The sequence below is a fragment of the Pipra filicauda genome, unplaced genomic scaffold (assembly GCF_003945595.2).
Source record: "Pipra filicauda isolate LSUMZ 115617 unplaced genomic scaffold, ASM394559v2 scaffold117_size3949168_pilon, whole genome shotgun sequence".
Classification (NCBI taxonomy): Eukaryota; Metazoa; Chordata; class Aves; order Passeriformes; family Pipridae; genus Pipra; species Pipra filicauda.
This window is the reverse complement of record NW_024103629.1, coordinates 1827452-1849317: the sequence shown is the minus strand read 5'-3', so window position 1 is coordinate 1849317 and position 21866 is coordinate 1827452. Positions and strand designations below refer to the sequence as shown.

The 21866-nt window shown below is 38.4% G+C and overlaps 1 protein-coding gene across 1 annotated transcript in view; it reads right to left on the bottom strand.

Annotated features, from left to right (window-relative positions):
• Positions 1 to 3142: 3142 nt before the first annotated feature.
• The window catches only part of ARHGAP42 (Rho GTPase activating protein 42), a 150551-nt gene continuing 131827 nt past the window's right edge, over positions 3143 to 21866 (bottom strand). Inside the window, exons 19-24 of the mRNA XM_027739048.2 lie at positions 18955 to 19099; positions 16503 to 16883; positions 15300 to 15456; positions 14150 to 14212; positions 8651 to 8730; positions 3143 to 8437 (exon numbers count right to left, since the gene is read on the bottom strand). Of these exons, the coding sequence (XP_027594849.1) occupies positions 8349 to 8437; positions 8651 to 8730; positions 14150 to 14212; positions 15300 to 15456; positions 16503 to 16883; positions 18955 to 19099 (915 nt within the window). The 3' untranslated portion in view covers positions 3143 to 8348. The remainder of the gene's footprint in view (positions 8438 to 8650; positions 8731 to 14149; positions 14213 to 15299; positions 15457 to 16502; positions 16884 to 18954; positions 19100 to 21866) is intronic.

The window sequence follows — 21866 nt, the reverse complement described above, 5'->3', positions numbered from 1 at the left end:
TCCTTTACATGTCCCTGGAGGGTGCCACCAGGATTGGAGATTTTCCCTGCTGATAGGCATCCTGCTTGTTTTGTGGTAATTTGGGCCTTGCAGTTGTCACTGCTTCCACAGTCTCTGTTCTCAGCTTCCTGGCTCAGGTACACTGAAACCCTAATCTTTGTTATCTTCTTGTGAGGCCCTTGCAAACAGCATGTGTTTTATTCCAGGAACCAGTTTTATCCTGTATGCCAATTAATTTATTTGGAGAAACACTCTACAGATTGGTCAAGCTCAGGTTTCTTATCTTTTCTTCCGCCTGGGTTTGGGAATTGTCATCTGAAAGGTTTCTCATGGGGCTTCCCAGCACACAGCTGTCTCACCTGCTTACAACTACGCTGATGTTTCCCCAGTGATGACATGAGCATATGGTCATATCTGGACTATAGAGCCCCCCAAATGAGCGTGGTTGAAGCCTGTGGCTCCTGCTCTGCTGTGGTGTGACATGTTGCACGCCCTCCATAACCCCATCCTGTCCCAAGCCCACTAAAGGCTGACTCCCCACTCCTCTCAGCCCCCTGCACCTGCTGGTGGGGATGGATCTCATGACTGCCATAGCCAAAGCATGGCATTTCCAACCTTATTTTGAAAATACCCCCAATCCAGATGTGCTGCATGTCTCCCTTTGAATGTGTTTTTTTGTAAGAATAGAAAAGCAATGACCATCAACAAAACTAAATCGCTGATCTTTTTCATTCCGACGGGACTCTAATCCCTTGTAAGGGCACCGGAGAGGCATTAACAGTAATTTTAAATGAAATACACCTGTGCTTATTCTAACTAATCAGTTGCTCAATTATACTGGCAGAAAGATGTATTCCAATTATCCAAGTACTTTCAAGTGAATTAAGACTCCTTTCTGTACCGGCTGTGGAGGTCACTCAATGTTCCCATGAATCCCTGCATGTTTACATTAAAAAGGCACACCATGATCTTTGGCAAAGGCACTTGCCCTAGGTTAGTTCAGCTTTTGAGCTTGTTGCCATAAATACAATAGAAAAGCAGCCAACCGTTGCACAAGAAGCCAAGAATATCTTTCAGTACTTTGTTTCCCTATCAGTAATTAATCCAAATGACACGGGAAAACCTTTACAAATGTGAAATAAAAGTTTAAAAGATGAAAGTGCAAATACCTTATTAAACATGTTTAATAAGCACAATGTTTGTGTTAGAAATATAGGCTGTTTTTGAAGGAATGGATCATGCCCAACTAACGAGAAAATGTTCTGAACTGGAATATGAACTGACTTTGTCACCTGCTCAGTTTACACCTGTGCCATTTCCTTGCATCACTGAAGTTTCTCCTCTTTAGGCAGGAGGCTGTGGACGGCCTGGCTCATGTCAGCACACATTCTATACCAAAGCTATTCCACACATCACTTTCTCAAGAGTTCACATTGCAGCCTTATCAATAATAAAGCCATAAAGACCCACTTTTCCAAACACATGAGAATCATGCCATGTAAGGTGCCTTAATACAACCAAGTAATGAAATGTGTCTTCACTCTTTCTGGTAAGAAACAGAAGTTTCATCCCCTGAGAGTTTTCAATTTGGTGTTAACATGGCAATGTTGTGTTTGTTTAAGAGCAATTTAAGTATTTTTATATTTAAATGCTCACTGAAATGTCAAAATCTATCAAGCCAGAACATTTGTTTCCCAGTTAGTTATTCCCTGATGCCAACTAAAATGGAACACTAGGAAAACGAGTGATGAGATCTATTTTAGAGCTTAGTCTAGACCCCAAACTAGTGTATGTTCACTTCTGCAGATCAGAGGATCTAAAGCCAAAGAGCCTGCATCTCCAGGGGAAAGGGTAGAAAACTAACAGAAACCCCAACCCTTTTATTTTTAACATAAAATCAGTGATGAACTATCATTTTTGGTGAAGTATGAAAATGCAGATATTCAGGATGTCAGTAAGGTGCAGGTCATGTTTGGTGACTACAGGCTGCAGGTGACTTTTTGATTCCTGAAAGCAGGCTCCTCATCTCTCAAATCCTCAAGCAGGGAGAGCTGTGAAATAGAAGCTTCACCTACAAGCAGTTTTTAGAAAGCAACAAAAGGGAAAGACTATTTCTCCATCTGATCTGCGTTGCTTTGCTTCTCCAACTACCTCATTTTTATTTATGGCCACAGTATTGATGTGTTGTTTTCAGATGTGTCCAGTGTCCCCCTCAGCAGGGCTGTGGGCACGATGCCTGTGCAGAGGCAGCAGGTCCTCAGCCTCCTCCCACAGGAAGGCAGCCAGGGAGGCTCTGGCCAGCCCAGGGGCTGGCAGGCAGGAGCCAGCAGCAGCCTGTGAGTGCCTGGGGCAGGCAGCTGGCAGCCAGCAGCCATGGCTGCAGGGAGCAGGACCTATTGGCCTTGGGTCTCCTGCAGCAGTTCTCTGCACTATTCAAACCCAAGCACACAGTGAAAAGAGAAAGAGTTTTATCAGCTGGCTGGTTTGATCTTTCTGGTTTAAGAAACATTTTTTTTAAGTTGAGATCATTACAAAGCCTGATTGTTTCAGGGATAAAAAGTCTCCTAGGTTTCTGTCCAGTCTCTTCAGAGAAAAGACAAGGCAGGCCACCTCACAGCTCCCTTTGCCTTGGGCACAGCTGTAACTTCCCCCTGAGGGCTGGGAAAGCTGCAGGTTCCTGAGGCAAAAGGTCTTGGAGAAATGCTGGGGAAGGCATGCAAGGGAACTTTCAGAGGCCACTGTGCTCCCCACACCTGGCAGTGCCATTGGAATGGAGCCATCAAATCCTCCTTGTGAGCCTGCCCACCTGGTGATTTTCAGAAGCAATGACCTCATCACTGACATTTTGCCACACAGGGCTGTGCTTCTTGATACCTAACATCCAAAGCTGTCATTTTCTTTTCCTCAAAAGCCACATCTTTGGAAACTTCCACATGACCAGGACAGTGGATGAATACTATTGTCTGGTATTCATATACCCATTGCTCAACAGTAGGAACAACATCCTCTTTGTAAAGCATCCTCAGAGGTGAAATGTTACTCTAAAATGCAGGTATGGGTAGAAATAGAGCCAAAGTGTTATTACTTGGAAAAAAGAAAAGGATGAACCAGAGCCCAAATTTAAAAACAATAAAGAAATCAGTTTGTGTAGAAAGCATTTTTATTCTGAAAAACATTTTTTCAAATTTTTGAAATACATGTAAAGTACAACATAGAATTATGTCTGCAAGTCAGTTTATGCATGTCATGCTAGTTATTTACATGTAGATATATACAGAGTGCAGATAATTATTGAAACCACACTACAAAATAAACAGAGAGTTCAATAAGATAATTTAGTAGGGCTTTATTAAATATATAGTTATTGATTGTATATACTTTCCTATTAAAATAGCATATAGCATCTAAAGTAACCCCTATAAACTCTAATACCTCCAAAGTTGTCATAAATATGATTGAAAACTGAAACTATCTATGTGCCCTGCTCAGCTGCTTTGCCCTTTGCTCCAACAGAAACTCTCGCAGAGATAATGGTGCTATCTTTAGTGCCAGAACTTTGATGACAATTCTCTATAAAAAAATTGCAGAAAGTTCAGATGCAAAATAGCTTTCAGCTGAGGCATCCAAGGATTGAAGAACCATGCTCTATACTTAAGAAAACAAGGATAATCCAATGTCTTATTAAATACTGCCACACACAGGACAATTAAAAAAACGATATGATCCTCAGTGACTAAATTAATTTCGATACCGAGCACCTTATTAAAACAAAATAAAGCAAACTCCCAAAGCCCATGCAAAATCTTAACCAAAAAAAAGAGACCTCCCAATGGGTACAGGTACAGCCTGATTGACAGTCTGACTTTAGCACGAGCAGGAACTGGAAGGGCTGCTGCAGCAGCAGCTGTCAGGGCTCTGTGACCAGGAAGAGAGAGACTAGCGTTGCCTACAGCTTGACCTCTGGTTACTAAGTGATTCATACAGGGCATTCTGCTGAAGGAAAGGACAATGTATCATAGATTATCCCATTAACAGAATATTCCATCTTCATTCTGGGGGCTTCTTGCCAACAGACCCTCACTATAAATTGTCAAAGGTCTGTCTTTGACTTCACTAGAGCTTTGAGAGTTTCCATCAGTGGAGAAGATCCACCTCAGTCTGGAGGATGTGCTCCCCTACTGGGATTTCTCTTCTGGCTGCTCAATCCAAAATTGCACAAACTTCTGCTTTAAGAAAAGGAGTATAAAGAACAATGTGCTTTTTAGTTTCATTATTTATTCTGATGCAATCTTATTAGGTAGAAAATAGGTAAGGGGAGAAAAGTTAACAAAAAAAAATCCAATTACTGCCATACAGTACTTTTTTTGGTTGTAATAATTGTTCTGAATTGCAGAATTTTGCAACTTTTCCTCCACTATCATGTCTTTCCTAAAGGCATATTACAATTCAATCCAATTACAGCCAAAGAATAGAGGTTAGCACCAGAAAATATATAAAAGGAAAATAAGTTACTATTACTATCATAGAATAGCACTGGTCAGCAAATCTGTGCATCTTTTTTTCCTGGAAATAATTGTACAATGAACATTATAGATTAGTTAGGGAAATAAGTGATAGCTATGGTTTAATTTAAGAGTTTTGTTACATATAAATCTAAATGCCAAAATATGGCAAGGACATTTTAATACTGAACAATTTAATACAAGGAATTACAAAAAAATTAATCTTTATAATAATTAATAAAAAGTGTGACTATAAAATATTAATATATTTTACATATTTATCATACAATATATCAGTCCTTCACACTATTAATTTGATTCATGTTGTGCTGCAACATGTATCAAAAGGTTTGACAAAGAAAAAACAGCTAATTATTTGTTGTTATATATTGTGGGTACAGACATTATATCCACAAGACAAACAGCAATCACAATGTGTCATTACCTTGAGTTCTACAGTCAATTTTGGAAAAAAACCTGCTGCATCCTTTTAGGAAATATAAGAATAATTATTAAAAAAAAATTGAAACCTTTCCTTGTACAGTAAATCTAACTTTCATAAAAAACATTAAATCAATACTATGAACTAATTTAGTTCAGATTGCCTAATTTTCTGGTAAGGCACTATCAAGATATTATATCTTCATTTAAATGCTATATGGATTTCTGATTCTTTGCTATTATCAGAAAGGATTTTGGTCAGGCCGGAGAGTGTCATCATTGGAGAAGCTTTGGTGCTGCCCTCACCCCCATTTCAGTCTTTGCACCCTACTTACTTAACTTTCTGGTTCACTGTACAGCTTCTTGCAGAGATAAACTCCCTTTTGAAAGTCAGGGAAGAGCTAGGGCATCCACAAACCAGCAGTGAGATTATACAGAAAGTGCTACTACATGTTGCAAAGCAGAGTAAAAGAAAAAACACAGAAGATTTCAAAAAATGAAAAACCCTACTCGTGGAGAGTGAGTAAGTAAGAATGGGCATGACCTTTTTCAGGTGGAAATGTTATTTTTAAGATAAACTACTTAAAAATTATGGTTTGTTCAGAAGAAGGGCCTGAAAAAGCTGCAGAGTCTTAGGGAGGAAAATACAGATTTGTTTTGTGAGCAGCACATGAATGGAATCCAGTTTCTTATGAAGTTGTCTTCTGCAATCCAAATTTGTGTCTAATATGAGATAAATACATCAGAACAGATTAAATACTTCTCCCACACAGGTATTCCTCCAAGTCTTTCTACAACCTTTGCCTCAGCACTTGCAGGTTCTTCTTGCTGAATCTCTAACTCAGCTTTGCATTTTTACAAAATGTTTTATGAACTTGGCATCTTTGAGTCCTATAGCTTGCACCCAGATCAGCTGGTTTCAAAACATAATATTGGAAAGTTGTGAGACATATACAGGGGATGTGAAATTACCTAAGCTTAGGGGTTTATTTCTGCCTACTTTTAAATAAGGCTAGAACAAAGCAAGTAGGAGCGAACATTTTCTATTTCACCATTCTACAAGATTTCACAACAATTAAATTGCCTCTGAGAGGCATGAGGGGTCATCAAAGGATGTTTAATAGAGGTTTGCCAGTGACTCCCTGCAATAGATTTTTTCCCCAGACCACTGCATTTCTCTGCCTGTGTGAGATGTGCTGGATCTCCAGCCTCTGCTCAAAACTCAGCTTCTCTTTCTGCTCCTTTTTGCCTGCAGCAGCACTTCTAAGAAGGTCACCACAGGTAAGCCTTTTGACAGCCTGCAGTTTTTCAATTGTGAAATACAGCAGAAGCACAACCAAAACCATGCTCATCTTCTCAGGGCAATGGCAGTTTCAAGCATAGCTTACACTAAGAAAACTTGGCTTGCCTTAAAACAAAAAACACTCAATCAGGTTCGAAAAGACCTTCACTGTCAGTGACATCTAGAGCAACCCTTCATCACAATGCACTGGGCACGGTCTGGACTTAAGGTGAAGTGAAACATGGTTTGGGACTAATGAAACTGTTTAGGGTGACTCAAGTCACTCAGTCACTAATTCAAGGGGTCTGTCCTCAACTGCCTGCAGTCAGCCTTGCCCAGACTCCCGCTCTAAAAAGCTAGACCATTTTTGGAAGGATGCTCTTTGGGCCTCTCTCCTTCCCTGATCACCACTTGATACTTGAATTAATGAGGAAAAGGATCCTGCAGGCTTCTGCAGGAAGCAGAATTCCACTGGCCTGAATTCTAACAATTGCTCTGAAGAAATCATGCACTACAATATATATAAGTATATATATATACTTATACATATAAGTAAAGAATGTTCTGATGTGCTTCTTTATGTTGGCAATAAATTTGATTTTCCAATTTAAACAAGAAAAAGGCTATGGAAGGAAAAAAGAAGCAGTTAAAAAATTGTGGATGTTTTTAGTTCTAACAGAAGTTCTTCCTTGAATTTTCTGGAAGTAGTGTACAACTTAGAAATCAGCAGAAGATTTGTATGATGATTTCTGCTCCTGAAGAAAGAACTAAGCCTGGACAGGTCTATGAAACTAAGCCTAGATGGTTTTATGAAACAGTAAATTCTCCTGGAAGCACTAATGTTGAAGAAATACTAATATAAAGGTTAAATATCCTCGTTTTCAATCAGGCATGGTAAGCAGCCAAGCAAGCAATGCATGTTTTCCCTCAAGGCGTACAAGAAAGATGCTCAGACTGAGAAAGCTGCTTAATGTTTCTGGGATTTCTTTGTTTTTTTTTTTTCTCTTCAGTTCTACCAGAATCAAACAATTGGTCTTTACACCACATTTAAAAAGTAAGGATTTTTTATTCTGTGGAAGGAGAATTGTTTGTCAAATATTTTAGTAGAAGTCAGGAGAAATAATACTAAATAATACTAAATTTTATTGCTACATAGAGCTTTCAGCATTCATAGCTTATAAAATTGGCTAGTTCACAGGCCACTTGTCTTATTTGCAATGAAAAAAGTTGGAAAAAGAATCAGTTACAATTTATCTCAGGTTTCAAAACATACTGCTGTTTTTCACTGCTCACTTCCCAAGACTTCCAGTCAGTCCAGATTCAGCATCTCCTTGTTTTCTACAGATGTTGTTTTGGGATACACTAAGAATACCCCCCAGATGATGGGTATCATTGAAATAAAAGTTGTTAATATTATTTATACTGATACAGAAAGAAAGAAATAAATTTAAGAAGTATTTGAACGAAACATTCATTAAACACATCACATTTTGAATGAGCACTTACTGCTCAGGCAGTGTATAAACTGACACTATCAGCTGCATAAATCCTCTACCATATTGTAGTCTCAATGACTCACAGAAGTTCAAACTTCTAATTTACAGAAAACTCATTTCTTATTTGAAATGATTAGGACTAATTTTAGAATCAAGTTTTCTAATGGAGAATTCTGATCACAATAGAAGCAGTACTTACATTATGAAAAAATCCATGATTTTCCATATTAAAAAACAGAGATTGTTAGAGATGTCATAGAGCGCATTGCCTCTAAATTTCACACTTCTGTGAGCAACATCCTTGGACCTGAAAGTCTGCAGCTAAACAGCAACTTTTTTTTATTTTATTGCTCTAGTGTTCCTTACCCATAAAAGAAGAACAGAACAACCTTTTGCAAACAATGGAAGTTATTTAAGCAGAGTACCGTCTTCAGTACAGAAACTGTTAACTGTTTCATTACATTCTGTTCCACTGACAGGGAGCTGTGTAACCTGCAGCTGCAGCATCTGAAGGAAATCTACCGCTCAGCTAAGGGGCTGATCCCATATCTGTGTCAGATAAAAATCACAGTGCTTATTATTTGTTACCATGGATACCATGAAGATATTGCTGTCCACTAAAGATTACTAGAGGAAGACAACATAATTCTCAGGAACTAGTCCTGTTTTGCCTTCATAAGTTGCCTTTAACCATCCTGGTTCCACTGATGGATACACTACAAAAGAAAACACATAACTAATTAGCACTGTTAAAAAATCATATACATGCTTCATATATTTATTTATATAGTATTTATTCAAGAGCAATTGAAAAATCAGGGCAAAACCTGAGACCTGAAAATGGAATTATGCTCTCATTTTGTGGATACAGTTCAGGTTTTTTATATTTTTTTTTTTAAATATATAAGTCAATGTAAAAGATATCTTACCATTGGAAAATATTGCCCCCTGTGGGAAAGACAGCTCATGACTATGCTCAGCCTTACAGGAATACATGGCTTTTGCTTGCCTGAAAGGAAAAAAATACAGGCTTGCAATAAATCAGATAACAACGAAGAATGTACAAAGAAATTAAATTAAAACCTGGGAAATATAGAAATAAGCAACTGCACAAATGATAATGACCAGTTACACAGCAGTTCAGAAGAGCAGAATTATACAATAATACGATAACTGGAGTTAACAAGCATGTTATTGCAGAAAAGGGACTGATATCCTACTTAGATTTAAACAGGAATATTGGGAACTTTTAAAATGAAGTTGTCATTCAAATGAACTGAGCATACTCTTTGAAGCAAGTCATGCACTACCTGGAGACAAAAAGTGATCATCAAGTCATTAAAGGTCTAAAAACATAGCTTGTGAGAAACTATTGCTGATTGGTCTACAGAGCAAAATATTACATAGAAGGTAAATGTGAGACAAAAAGGAGTGATGATTCTGTTCCAAAGAAGAAGGACAGAAAAAGTCACCTCTTGGCTTCTAGCATTATAATTCTGCAAAGTACAAAATGAGGGTTTGAAGATGAAGATGGAAATTAGGAGTTCTCTCTAGATCCCTGCACTTTACCTAGTACCTTTAACTTATACACTCAGAACAATTTTATATGAGCCACCAGTTTTTCTGAATTTCTTTAAACCCACATTATATCAAGTGAAGACGAACTTGTTGATTATTTCACTTTTCTAAGATGTGATGGCAAGTTGACCTAATATGTGACCTGTGGTGAAGTTTAATATTTTCTGCATACTTTTGAAGAGTGTGTATATGCAATTGACATGTAATCTATCATGTACTTCTACCAAAATAGTGAGATAACAGAGTTGTCAGTTAGATTAATTAACAGTGCCACATCATAAGCATTAGCATTATTCATCTGAATCTTTAAAAGTGTATAACAGTGGATGAACATCCAAAGTTTGAATGTGTGAGCTTTCCAGAAGTGATTTCTCCCTCTGAAGAAAAAGTTTTTCTATTGATTCTCTGAAACAGATTTATGACTGGACTAAATGGTATATTTTGCCTTTGTCTTAAGCAAGCAAATGACTCGTCAAGGATTACACTCTCAGGATGAGATTTTCAGAGGAGATCAAGCATTTTGAGTTGGGCCCATGATATCCAAGGGCAGCTGATTTTCAGCATGCTGGAAACATTTCTAATTTTTATTACTATCATTCTGATTACATCCCCAGAGCTAACTAGAACAAGAAGAGCACTGGATCCTTGTTTGTCCCTTTTCTTAAATGTTAGCTTGCTCCCTGGCTGGTGTAGACTGCTCTAAGTAGCACTTTTTCAAGACACCTTCTTTGGTGCCTGTTATGAATAACTTGCCATCTACAGTCAACAAGATGGGTGTGAAGAGTCATTACTCTCCATAATTATACATATTTATACATAATAATCTACATAATATAGACTAAAATATACAGAGGGAAATTAGATGACTTTTACTGAAGGTCACACATAAACTAGACCTGAATTATTTAATCTCTTTTTTCCTCAAAGTCAACGAAGAACACTACAGATGTTCTAATTATCCTGACTCAAATCTGTAACAGTATGTTGAAACAGCTACTGCCTGTTTGTGGTGGGTTGACCCTGGCATGACCTCTTGTCATGCAAACCCAATACATCTGTGTGGCATAATCATGAATTTTACACATATAAAACAGTAGAGTAACTGTTAACAATACTTACAGTTGCAATGAACGTAAGGTAATAGGTAGTAAATTTACTAAAGCACGGGGGGTGATTTCAAACCTGAATAACTTGACTATCAAGCCAGGTGCCCATGTTAAGAATGGGACACCTGAGTAATACTGTGACAAAAGACGTTTCAGGCAATACTTAAATGTGAGGCAGAATTATTTAAGTTAATCTTGAAATATGACATTGTTTTTATTGCCCTTAGAAGTTGTTAAGAAAATTAATGCAATTTTCTTCTATATTCTCTAATGTCTACTAAACTATTCTGTTTTCAACTTCCAATTTTACCTGATCCAAGTATGTTTAACTTCAAGGTAAAAACAAGATAAGAAAACATGGACTCTGTCTTTATACTCCTCTAAAATCATCCATTCTGAAAAGAGAAAGCTTTTCATCATTTGACATTTAGATAGATACAGAAACAAAAGAAGTCAGTTGCCAAAAGCTAATGAATTACAGGATTCTTCTCATTACCTTGCTCCTGATGCTGAGTAATTACAGCCCAACGTTATCTATAGCCATCTGTGATGGTATAATGAGGGACGAATTTAAGAATATTTACTCATAATTCTGGAGCAATTTTCAAGCCACTGGTTATTGCCTTCACACTTGATTTTAGATTATTTAGGTTCTCATACTAGTTATCACTCACTTCAACCCTATGCAGCTAGAAGCACTGACCATGAAAAGGGCTTGCAGGTTCTTGGGCATTTTGTTTGTAATTATGAAAACAGACATTCTTACTTATAGTGTTAATGTTGTCCTCCCCACAAACAAGGCTGTTTGTTAAAAAGCATGTGATAACATCACCATCATCTATTACAGTTCTCTTAAGATGATGTCAATAATCTGAGAAGAATGTGATTCATGTTGTTTACGGCAGAGAAAAAAAAAATTTTTCAGAAAATGTTATTCACATTTCCTATAAGTTCCTTCTTTCCATGACTTTATCAGATAGACTCCAGATAAGAAAAATGCATTTTCCATTCCTTACTTTCTGTGACATTTGTTTTGAGCCCATAATGATAAACATACTAGCAGTCAAAGGATCAGTACTCATTAAATTATAAATTCTTTTGCTTGATTACATGCAGTCAACAATACCTGAGGTCCTATTAATAATAATATTAAGAACTATTTCAAAATATATAAACAAGCTTTAAAACTATGCTCCTGTCCTAATGAGTTTTTAGTCTAGCAAGACAATGCCAGAAGAGGAATGAATGAGGGAACACATATGAATCTCTCTCAGATGAGTCATCAGTTAATATTATCCTACAGGAAGACAAAAGGTTTATAGAGACCTGGAGATGGCACACTTACAACCAAGTTTGAACAGAAAGCACTGGTCTGGCCTGGGCAAGGCCTTCCAGGTGTTTAAATATAGCATGAAAATAAAAACAGAAGAATGATTGGAAAAGGATATTTAATCATATGTTTAGGAGGGGAGCATGGGTCCAGAGGGCTTCATAATGTCAGTCTAGTCCTACTGAAGTCCCATCCTAGCACCTAGAGATCCTGCTGAAGAGCAGAGCCATTCACTGTCACCTACTCCTCCTTCTCATTTTCCTAATGAAAATTCTTCTTCTTATAATGCAGTTTCTTACTTCAGGAGACTTATCTTTCTGCGTACCTCTAAATCCAAGTTAAGAAAATGTAGAGTCAGGGATTATGTGCTGGTGCATTTCTGTACAGAAGCTGCAATAAAGAGACCTCAGGCCTGACTAAGACTGTTATATAACTGCAATATTTTTGAAAATAGTAAGGAAACTCATTCACCTCTTTCAAGTGCATACTAGATTAGCAATGGAGATTGGTCCCAGTGTACACAGTATCTTAATACCACAGTGAGGGAGACTGATGTATAATAAACTTGAAGTCAGGAGGGAAGGAATAGGAAGACTGAGAAGTCAAATTAACTCTAGAACTGGAAAAAGAGAGCATAGGCTGAACATTGCATAACATTTTGTGTTTCCCTGTCCAATCCTAACACTTGTACTGTGGTCTCTTATTGTCTTTCTGACTAAAAAAAAATCTGTAGTGTAGGGCATATACTCATGTAATAGAAGGAGAGAAAACAGGACACACACACTCATAACAGAGCTATTGCATTATACAAAGCCAGAAAAGAGGGTTGCAAAAACTGCTTGGAAGAAGGAATTAAGTAGGACTCAGCCACTGTGGTGGTAATGCATCAAGCACAAAATTACCTGCTGGAATACGGAAAACAATGTGAGACTGCAAAACCATATAGGTACTTTTGATCTGCCTACTGTACAAATGACCACAAGAGGCAAAAGATGCTTCAAGCAGCGATGAAGCTACTTACATTCTATAATGCATAGGTAAGCACTGTCTCAAAATTTCTAGTTATTTTAGCAGGGTAAATTACCCCTGCATGGAGTCCAACACTACCTTGACTTGAATATTTCTGGTATCAAACCAGGTAGCTTAAAAATACATTGTCTTACGCTCTGTCCTGCATATACTCGTTGGATAGTGGTTATGAACAAAGAAGACCTTTCTACTGGGTGGATCAAGATGTAATTACCACAATTTCTACATACTTCATAGAAAAAAAAAAAAAAACAACTAAAAAAGACTAGCCCAAGGTTTTAAATCAGCCTTCATAACAAGCAGGTAATAAAAGCTGGCTCTGAACTGCAAAATCATACTCAGACTTATGCAAGACTGTAAGAACAGCTGAGCTACTTCTGATTTCTTCCTCATCTTGCCTGCTGACCTCTCATTTTCCATTCTCCTTGCTACTGTGGTTCTTTTATCCTCTTAGGAAGGCTTCAGTAGAGGAGCTATTCAGCCTTTCAGTATTTTTGGCTTTGTTAGCCTCTCTCCATATCCATTATCAAATGCTGCATTTTTCCTTTGTCAGATTTTTGCTTCTTACATGCTTTTTATATACAGATACAGGTGGCACACGCTCTGAGGGAACAACAGGGGAGAGCTTGCAAGAAGGAAGTAATATAAAGTAAGAGAAGGAACAGTGCTGGAGGTGAAATGATGCAGGACTGGTGAAGCAGTCATTGCTTTTGGCTTAAGGCACTGGCTTAAGAGCATTCCAGTCCCTTCATTTATACCTTTCTTCCTTAAATTATTGCTCTGCTCTTTTCATATGCCTTGCCTCCCCTGCCACCCTCTTTTTTGGTCATCTTAGAGTTCACGTACTACACAAAATAAGAACAACCTTGATCCCTATAAGCTGCTTTTCTCACAAAATCAGTGGGCCTTTCTCTCCACTGCTGGTTCTGTCAGAGGACAGCCACATTCCACGGCCAACCATCTCAGCATGTTGGCATCTTCCTTCATCTGTGCTACTTTAGGTTACTACCTTTGAATTCATGGATTGACATCTTGTTTTCATTCCTCAACAGTTCCAAAAATGTATCAGTGTAACAGTTCCTTGATGTATCAGTGAGCAAAGTGGTGAACAAAAACCTGTGATCTGTCTCAAAGAACTTGAAAAGCAGGGACAGTGAAAAAACAGAGGCAGCCTTTTTCCCATATCCATTTAATAGATTATCTGCTTTAATCTATTAATTGTGAGGTAGTAATGTACAGAAGATACTGCTTCCTAGACAAACACTTATCAGAACATTCTAAACACCTTAAATATAAGAATGAATCAAATCCAACAAATAAATGTGAACCTTTGAAAACAACACAGAAAGGATTTTACAGAATGTTAAACGGTATAAAGTGCTTACCGTCCTGAAGAAACTTGTTTAAGTGAACCAGCACTTTCAAACAACTGTGCTCTTGCAGCCACTCTGAAAATAAAAGCATCACCTTGCTTTATACTTCAGCCATTAATTAAATACACAAACTATTTTCACTTTTAACCATCCAAAGACATGGTCATATTTTAAAAAATTGTTTTAATTATTCACTTATAGAAAGAGAGGAAATTCAAAAACTGAATTTACATCCCTATTCAGCAGAATTCTTAAGGGCATAACCTATTTGGGGCTGCTGACTTCCCTATGCTCTAGCGCCTTGCTGAGTCACAAATGGAAACCTCAACATCCTATGTTTATATCGGAAATGCTTTTACTGACAGTCTGTCGTTACCATGCTGGAACTCTAAGCTGTGCAGGATTCTCTGCTTAAGTAAGACACAACAGTCTGTTAAATGACTACTATGATCCCTTTCAGTTTAAAAAGTGGAGAGACTGAATGATGTCCTGTAGTATTTGGAGAATTTCTTGGTGCTCTGCAGGTCTGGAAATCACTTGTTCATGAGGACAGAGATATCCAGGTCAAAGTCAGAATTACAGTAAAGACTTTGAAGTCTTCTAAAAGCACTGAGAAACATTGTTAACCCAAATCTCAACAAACTAAATTATAACCTGTATTGCTCAGAACTATCCTCCTTTCAGCATAAACCTCCCCCCCACCAAACCCCAACTGTTAGAAATCAACTATTTAACATGCAGATACTGAAGAAATTTCAGAGTAGATTTTTTTTTTATTATCCTTCCTCTAATTTTAGACTTATACAAATAAAATCTGTTGGTCTTCTTGATGTAACAGCATGGACAGTAAGTAACATTTCTGCTCCTTGAAACATTAAAGAGAGCCAGAGATAATAATATTAATCACTTTCCAAAGATAAATTTCCACCTTATCTGTAGTCTAATTAAGTCAACAGGAATCTTTCAACTGACTTCAACAGATTTTGTGCCATCTCCTTTGTTTACAATTTTAACAAAACTAGATAACTAATTCACAAATACAGCAATATTAAAATCAAGTATTCATGGATGCTTTTTCAACTACTTATGTACCTCTCTGGAATCACTTTCTAATAGACAATACTGTAACAACACAAATCTCCAAAGGGCCATAATGACTTACACAGATCCAGGTCTTTGATAGCCATTACTCGATGCAGTATCTAATCTTAATCTTCTGCACATTTTGGGAGGCAAATCAGGGTTTGGAGGAGCCTTTAACGTATCTTTGGTATCTGTTGAAGATAAGCTCTGTATAGATCCACTGCAACTTTTGTTACCTAAAGAAAACAATCAAATTATAGGGAATATTAAAGTTAATTTGAAATTGTTTTACAACACATGTAACATGCAAAGCAAAGGTTTTGCTGTTGGTTTTTTCTTTTTTTTTAGGAGTCAAAACAGGTATAGAAAGTACTTACTAAGAGAGAAGAAACAGCCTTTCAGGCACTAAGCCAGGGGAGAAGAACCAACAGCAAGAATGAAGAAATGACATTAAAATGGAGAGGGCTAAAAAATTACCTTGCAATTAAATGGCTAGATAGTACAATCACTAAAAAGTGACAATAAACAGATTTATAAAGTAGTACACTGCATAAAATTGTAGAAAAAAATCATGTAGTAAGGGTTCTCAGGAAGTCATCTGATCAAAGCAGCATCCACCATGAAATCAGACCACATTAATTTGTAGAATTAATATTTCAGTATGCAGAGAAGCTTCATGCACTTTAAAAAACATACTTAGGAATAAATGACCATGACTTGCTTAAAACAATTCCTATTGTAACTTGATAAAACAAATCTATAGGTGTACAGACTGTATTGCACACAAAAGAAGCCCTTTCAATGAAAAAAAGGCATGGCCCCATGTATTCTTTACGGTGGACTGCTGCCTTTTTTTGCTTATATGTTCTACAAGACAAGAAATGCATCTGTTTCTCTCTTTCTTTATTCCAAAGAACAACTGATGCTTAAAAATGCTTTAAAAGCTGTCATAATATAAAGAGATCCCAAAGTATAAGAACAATATCTATATTATTAATATTGCTAATATTCAGTATTATTCTATATCATAAATTATAATTTATAGATGAACCATAGAAGGCTAGAGAGTGATCTAAATTGCGAGAAACATATCTTTTAAGCTGTGTGAACTGTGCAGGTAACAAGCAATGGAAATATGTTCTATCAGTTTGAAAAATGAAAGAACATACTACAAAACCTAAAAAAAATAAAAATATTAATGAGTATAATTAGCCTTCAGATGTATCTCTTGTTTTCTGATGCATCAGTTAACACTGAAGTGCTAAAAGACCTTGGAAGTTACCTTCAGTTGATGGAATTGATCTAAGGGAAGATGCTGAAGACCTTTTCAGCCCAGACAGACTGTAGGAACTCTTTTTGGTCAGGTCTGTTGGTGGAGAGGCATTCTCTGGTCCAGTGACAGAAGCTACACTTTGGCAGTCTGACTCCACATCTGTTTTGGTTGCATCCTCCTTTGATGAGGATTCTGGACTTGTTGTCCACAGGCCTGAACTTTTCTGGCCATTAGAAGAAGCAGGAGAGGCAATCCATGGAATCCCTCCTGATTTCTCCCTTGGCTGGGAGGGTGTACATTTGGTGGTGCTGTTCTGCTCAGAGGAGTGAGAAGAGAGAGATTCAATGCTGCCCATGGGAGTGCTGTCTGGGCTACTGCTGTACGAGTCACCTAGGGAGGACGGAGGGGAGGGGGGAAAGAGAGAAAAAAATAATTTACATTTTCTAATCATGTCCATTTTTCTCATGTCACCTTTAGCTCTTTTGTACCTTACTTGTCATCAAATTCATTAACCTGTGGTTTCCTGCAGAAGGAAAACAACTCATTTATTTATTTCCAACTTGAAGACTCATCTTGTTCCTTTAGAGACCATTAGTACCTTGAAAATTGCATGATTGGCTAATGCATTTTTTGCCAGATGCATTTTCTATAATTTTCTATAATTCCCTACCATTTGAAATCTGTATCTCTTTTCTCATGCCATACAGATTTCCTTTATTTCCTGCAATACAGTTGTGTCCATGTTTCATTTAAATGACGACTTAAAACCATCTAGTATTTCAGAAATTGCAATTGCCAGAACCAAGGCTGTCTCTTGTCTGATATTGTGATATTTGGCAAGAAGAGTACCTTTGCTTCTGCTTCAGCCTTCCAGGCACAAGTAAGATCTTAACTGGAACTTGTTTACATAAGTGTTGAGTTTGAGCTAATAAGTGAAGCCCAAGTGGAGAGTTCTTGGATCAGACCTAGTGGCAATCAAATCGCCAGCACGAGATGTGTCTGAATGAAGAATCATAGAAATCATAGAATCATTTAGGTTGGAAAAGACCTCCAAGATCATTGAATCCAACCTTTGACAGAACACCACCATATCAAGTAAACCGAAGCGCTAAGTGCCACATCAAGTTGTTTCTTGAACACTTCCAGGAATGGCAACTCCACCACTTCCCTGGGCAGTCCTTTCAATGAGGAAATTCTTCCAGATCTCCAACCTGAATGTTCCCATGCACAGTCTGAAGAAGCATGAGCTTGCATATGGTCTGCAAAATACTCGCAGAGAAATGTTCCTTTTTAATGCTATTATTCATTCATTGTAGTTACACAGTGAAAAAATGCCTGAAACTTGACCAGTTGGTCCTCTGTTGAGTATAACTGTCTGTTCCTTTGTAACTTCTTACTTGGGATCCCATGCCATTCACACTGGTAATCCATGGGTAGGGAGCTATTGATCTCATGTAGTATTTAAACTCTCACTGGCATGAAACTTGTAACATAGACCTATGGAAAATGCAGCACCTGTGCAAGAATATATCAAGGACACACTTCCTAAAATTGCAGACTTCAGAATTACTACAGATCTTCAAGAACAGATACACCTTAACTGTGGATTAACTTACTGAACCAGTTTCATGTAAATCTTCTTGAGGAGCCAAGGGACATCTAAGTTCTTTAGGAAGTCTGTTGCAGTAGTGGAACTGTTAGCAACTTAAGCTTTTATAAAGTTTCAATACTCCTTACTGGCACGACCAGTAAGTAAAAAAGTTGTGGTCCATTAGATGAAAATGAATGAAGGGAAACTTTTTAATAGTCACATCTACATAAAAGTGAATAAGCATTCTAAGCATCAATTGATTATAGACATAACTCCCTACTGTTAAACAGTAAGCCATATGATATGTACACTGCTTCTTCCAGGAATATTAGAGTTTGTTTCTATTCCAGAAAACCTAACAAAGTTTCACTGGTTTTGGCAACCTAGGCAGTGGCTGACTTTGAACCAAGGGCCACAGTTTCATACATGTGAAAATAGCCAAGTGATGGGTTTGGTCTCCTAACCTTGACTGAATTACATTTGTTACAGGAGGAGAGGAAAGATTCTGTTTACAGTTTTCCAGCCTTACCCATCATCTTGCAAGGAAACGAGATGAACTTCATATAATGAACTTTTGAGTTTCAAAGTGGATTAAATTTAGATTAGAATATAAAGTCTACTTTAAATGATGTTGAGCAATGTACGCAATGCAAGACTTGCCTAAAACCAAACATTCTTCCTCATCTGAGAGAAGCGAGGAATGCAGTCAGTCAACAGTGTGGCTGTGACTCACAGGGGTTAAAAAGCTGAAAAAACTCCATCTGTTATGCTTATGATTATTGGAATACAGCATCTATTGGATATTATTCAGGCAAAGTTAAAAGATAAGACATAAAAAGGAAGACAACCAGTCTACAAGGACAAACTTACTGTCAGGATCTGCTAGACATGGTGTATATCTTCCTTTGGGTTTACGTGAACCTGTGGAGAGACAAATGGCTCTTGTCCTTCTTGAACTTGATCGGGACTGAGGTTGGGGAAGAGGAATGTTGGGGTCTGGTGCAGTGTGAAATATCTGCATGATTTAAAAAAAGGGAAAAAATGACATTAAACAGAGGTACTCTTACACTTCCATTATTAATCAATTTGTTTTCCTCACTGCTGTGCCTGAAATTAACACTGTAACAATCTCATACATTATGAAAGAGTAAATTCGCAGAATAGAAGCTTTGCTCTGATGTCATTTTACAACTCAAGAACCACAACACTGAGCTGTACTTAGTAGCTGTACTAATTATATATTTGTTGAAATAGATTTACTTTCTAGCCCTTGTTAGAAGGGCTTTACAGTTGAAATTGTAAAACAAAATAAGTGTTTACTACTGACTATTGCCTAAGAAGTAATATATTTTTTAAAATATTATGACAAGGTTGATTTTTTTCTCTGTGTTCCAGTGAAAGTTTCCATATGTCACAGAAAAATGTCATAGTTGTAACTTACTACAATCCAGTTTGCATTTCAGAAAACCACTTTATTTGGCCAAACAAGTCAAGTTTGATGTGGAACAATTTTATGTTTAAGGTATCTCCTGGTTCTTATCTTTTACATGCTACTGCTACTACTGGTCAATGTTGCACTTCAGTGCTGCAGAAAAAAAATTTTTACCATGTTATAGCAGAAGACGTCTCTGCAAGGATTTCTGGACCCTCTAGCAATAGGGCATTCCCTAAAGAGGATGAAGTGAACCACAAAAAGACACCTCCATGCCATTCACAGAAGTGGAAGAAAGCAAATATACTTGCACAGTAGGAAATACTTTAATGAAAATCTTGAGATGCTCTTGAAGTACATTAAAGCTGTATTAAGCACTAGTGAGCAGCAAATCAACATAAAAACATGTCTGTAGACACAGAAATAGAGCAAGGGAGACTGGTTGTATAGCAGTAATCTTTGTATTGAATGAACTATTATTTTCTGGAGGGAAAACTCAATGTTGGAAAAATGCAATATATATTTTGGGAGTCAAAGCCAAGAAGGCTATCGGTATCATATCCATTTTGAGGAGTCCCTATGAAATACAACTGATGATACCAAGCCGTACTGTCAGTACTTACTGACCAATCAGTGCAGGGGATCCTGGTATTGACTGGGAACTGCCCCTTGGCTGAGTAATGAGTAATGAAAGAAACTAGAAGTTTTTTCACTTTGTCAGTCATCAGAGAAGATGATATAGATCAACAGAGACCACTAAGATAAAATTTCTTTTATCAAGTAAAAGAGATCTTGACTGTTCTGCTGAGTTTTGAAATTAAACAGTTTAAAATAAAAACAAAAAATCTGAGGAGGTTTTTCAGTGAAGCTGATAGCTGCAATTCATAAAATCATAGAATCATAGCATCAGTCAGGTTGGAAGGGACCTCTGAGATCATCAAGTCCAACCCTTGATCCAATACCGCCGTGGTTACTAGATCACGGCACTAAGTGCCACATCCAGTCTCATCTTAAAAACTTCCAGGGACAGAGAATCCACCACTTCCCTGGGCAGCCCATTCCAATGCCTGATTAACCTCTCTGTAAAGAATTTCTTCCTAATACCTAACCTAAACCTCTCCTGGCACAGCTTAAGACTGTGCCCTCTTGTCTTACTGATAGCTGCCTGGGAGAAGAGACCAACTCTCTACAACCTCCTTTCAGGGAGTTGTAGAGAGTGATGAGGTCTCCCCTGAGTCCCCTCTTCTCCAGGCTAAACAACCCCAGCTCCCTCAGCCTCTCCTCATAGGACTTGTGCTCGAGTCCCTTCACCAGCCTCGTTGCTCTTCTCTGGACCTGCTCCAGCACCTCAATATCCTTCCTGAACTGAGGGGCCCAGAACTGGACACAGTACTCCAGGCGTGGCCTCACCAGTGCTGAGTCCAGGGGAAGAATCACTTCCCTAGTCCTGCTGGCCTCACTGTTCCTGATCCAGGCCAGGATGCCATTGGCCTTCTTGGCCACCTGGGCACACTGCTGGCTCATGTTCAGCTTCCTGTCAATCCAAACTCCCAGGTCTCTTTCTGCCTGGCTGCTCTCCGGCCACTCTGTGCCCAGCCTGTAGCGCTGCAGGGGGTTGTTGTGGCCAAAGTGCAGGACCTGGCACTTGGCCTTGTTGAACCTCATCTTGTTGGAATCAGCTCAACTCTCCAGTCTGTCCAGGTCCCTCTGCAGAGCCCTCCTGCCTTCCAGTTGATCGACAGTCCCCTCCAGCTTAGTGTCATCTGCAAATTTGCTAATGGTGGACTCAGTCCTCTCATCTAGATCATCAATAAAGATATTAAACAGAACTGGGCCCAACACTGATCCCTGGGGGACACCACTGGTGACCGACCGCCAACTGGATGCAGCCCCATTCACCACCACTCTCTGGGCCCGGCCCTCCAGCCAGTTCCTAACCCAGCACAGAGGGCCCCTGTCCAAGCTGTGGGCTACCAGCTTTTTCTGGAGTATGCTGTGGGATACAGTGTCAAAGGCTTTGCTGAAGTCCAGGTAGACACATCCACAGCCTTCCCCTCATCCACCAGGCAGGTCACCTGATCATAAAAGGAGATCAGATTGGTCAGACAGGACCTGCCCTTCCTAAACCCGTGCTGGCTGGGTCTGATCCCTTGTGCATCCTGTAGGTGCAGTGTGATTGCACTTAGGATGATCTGCTCCATAACCTTGCCAGGCACTGAGGTCAGGCTGATGGGTCTGTAGTTTCCTGGGTCCTCCTTCCGGCCCTTTTTGTAGTGAATGAAAGTAAGTGTTTAAGATTTCATGTGTTTTCCTTCTCAAGGCCTTCTCAATATTTCCAGAGACTAGATCT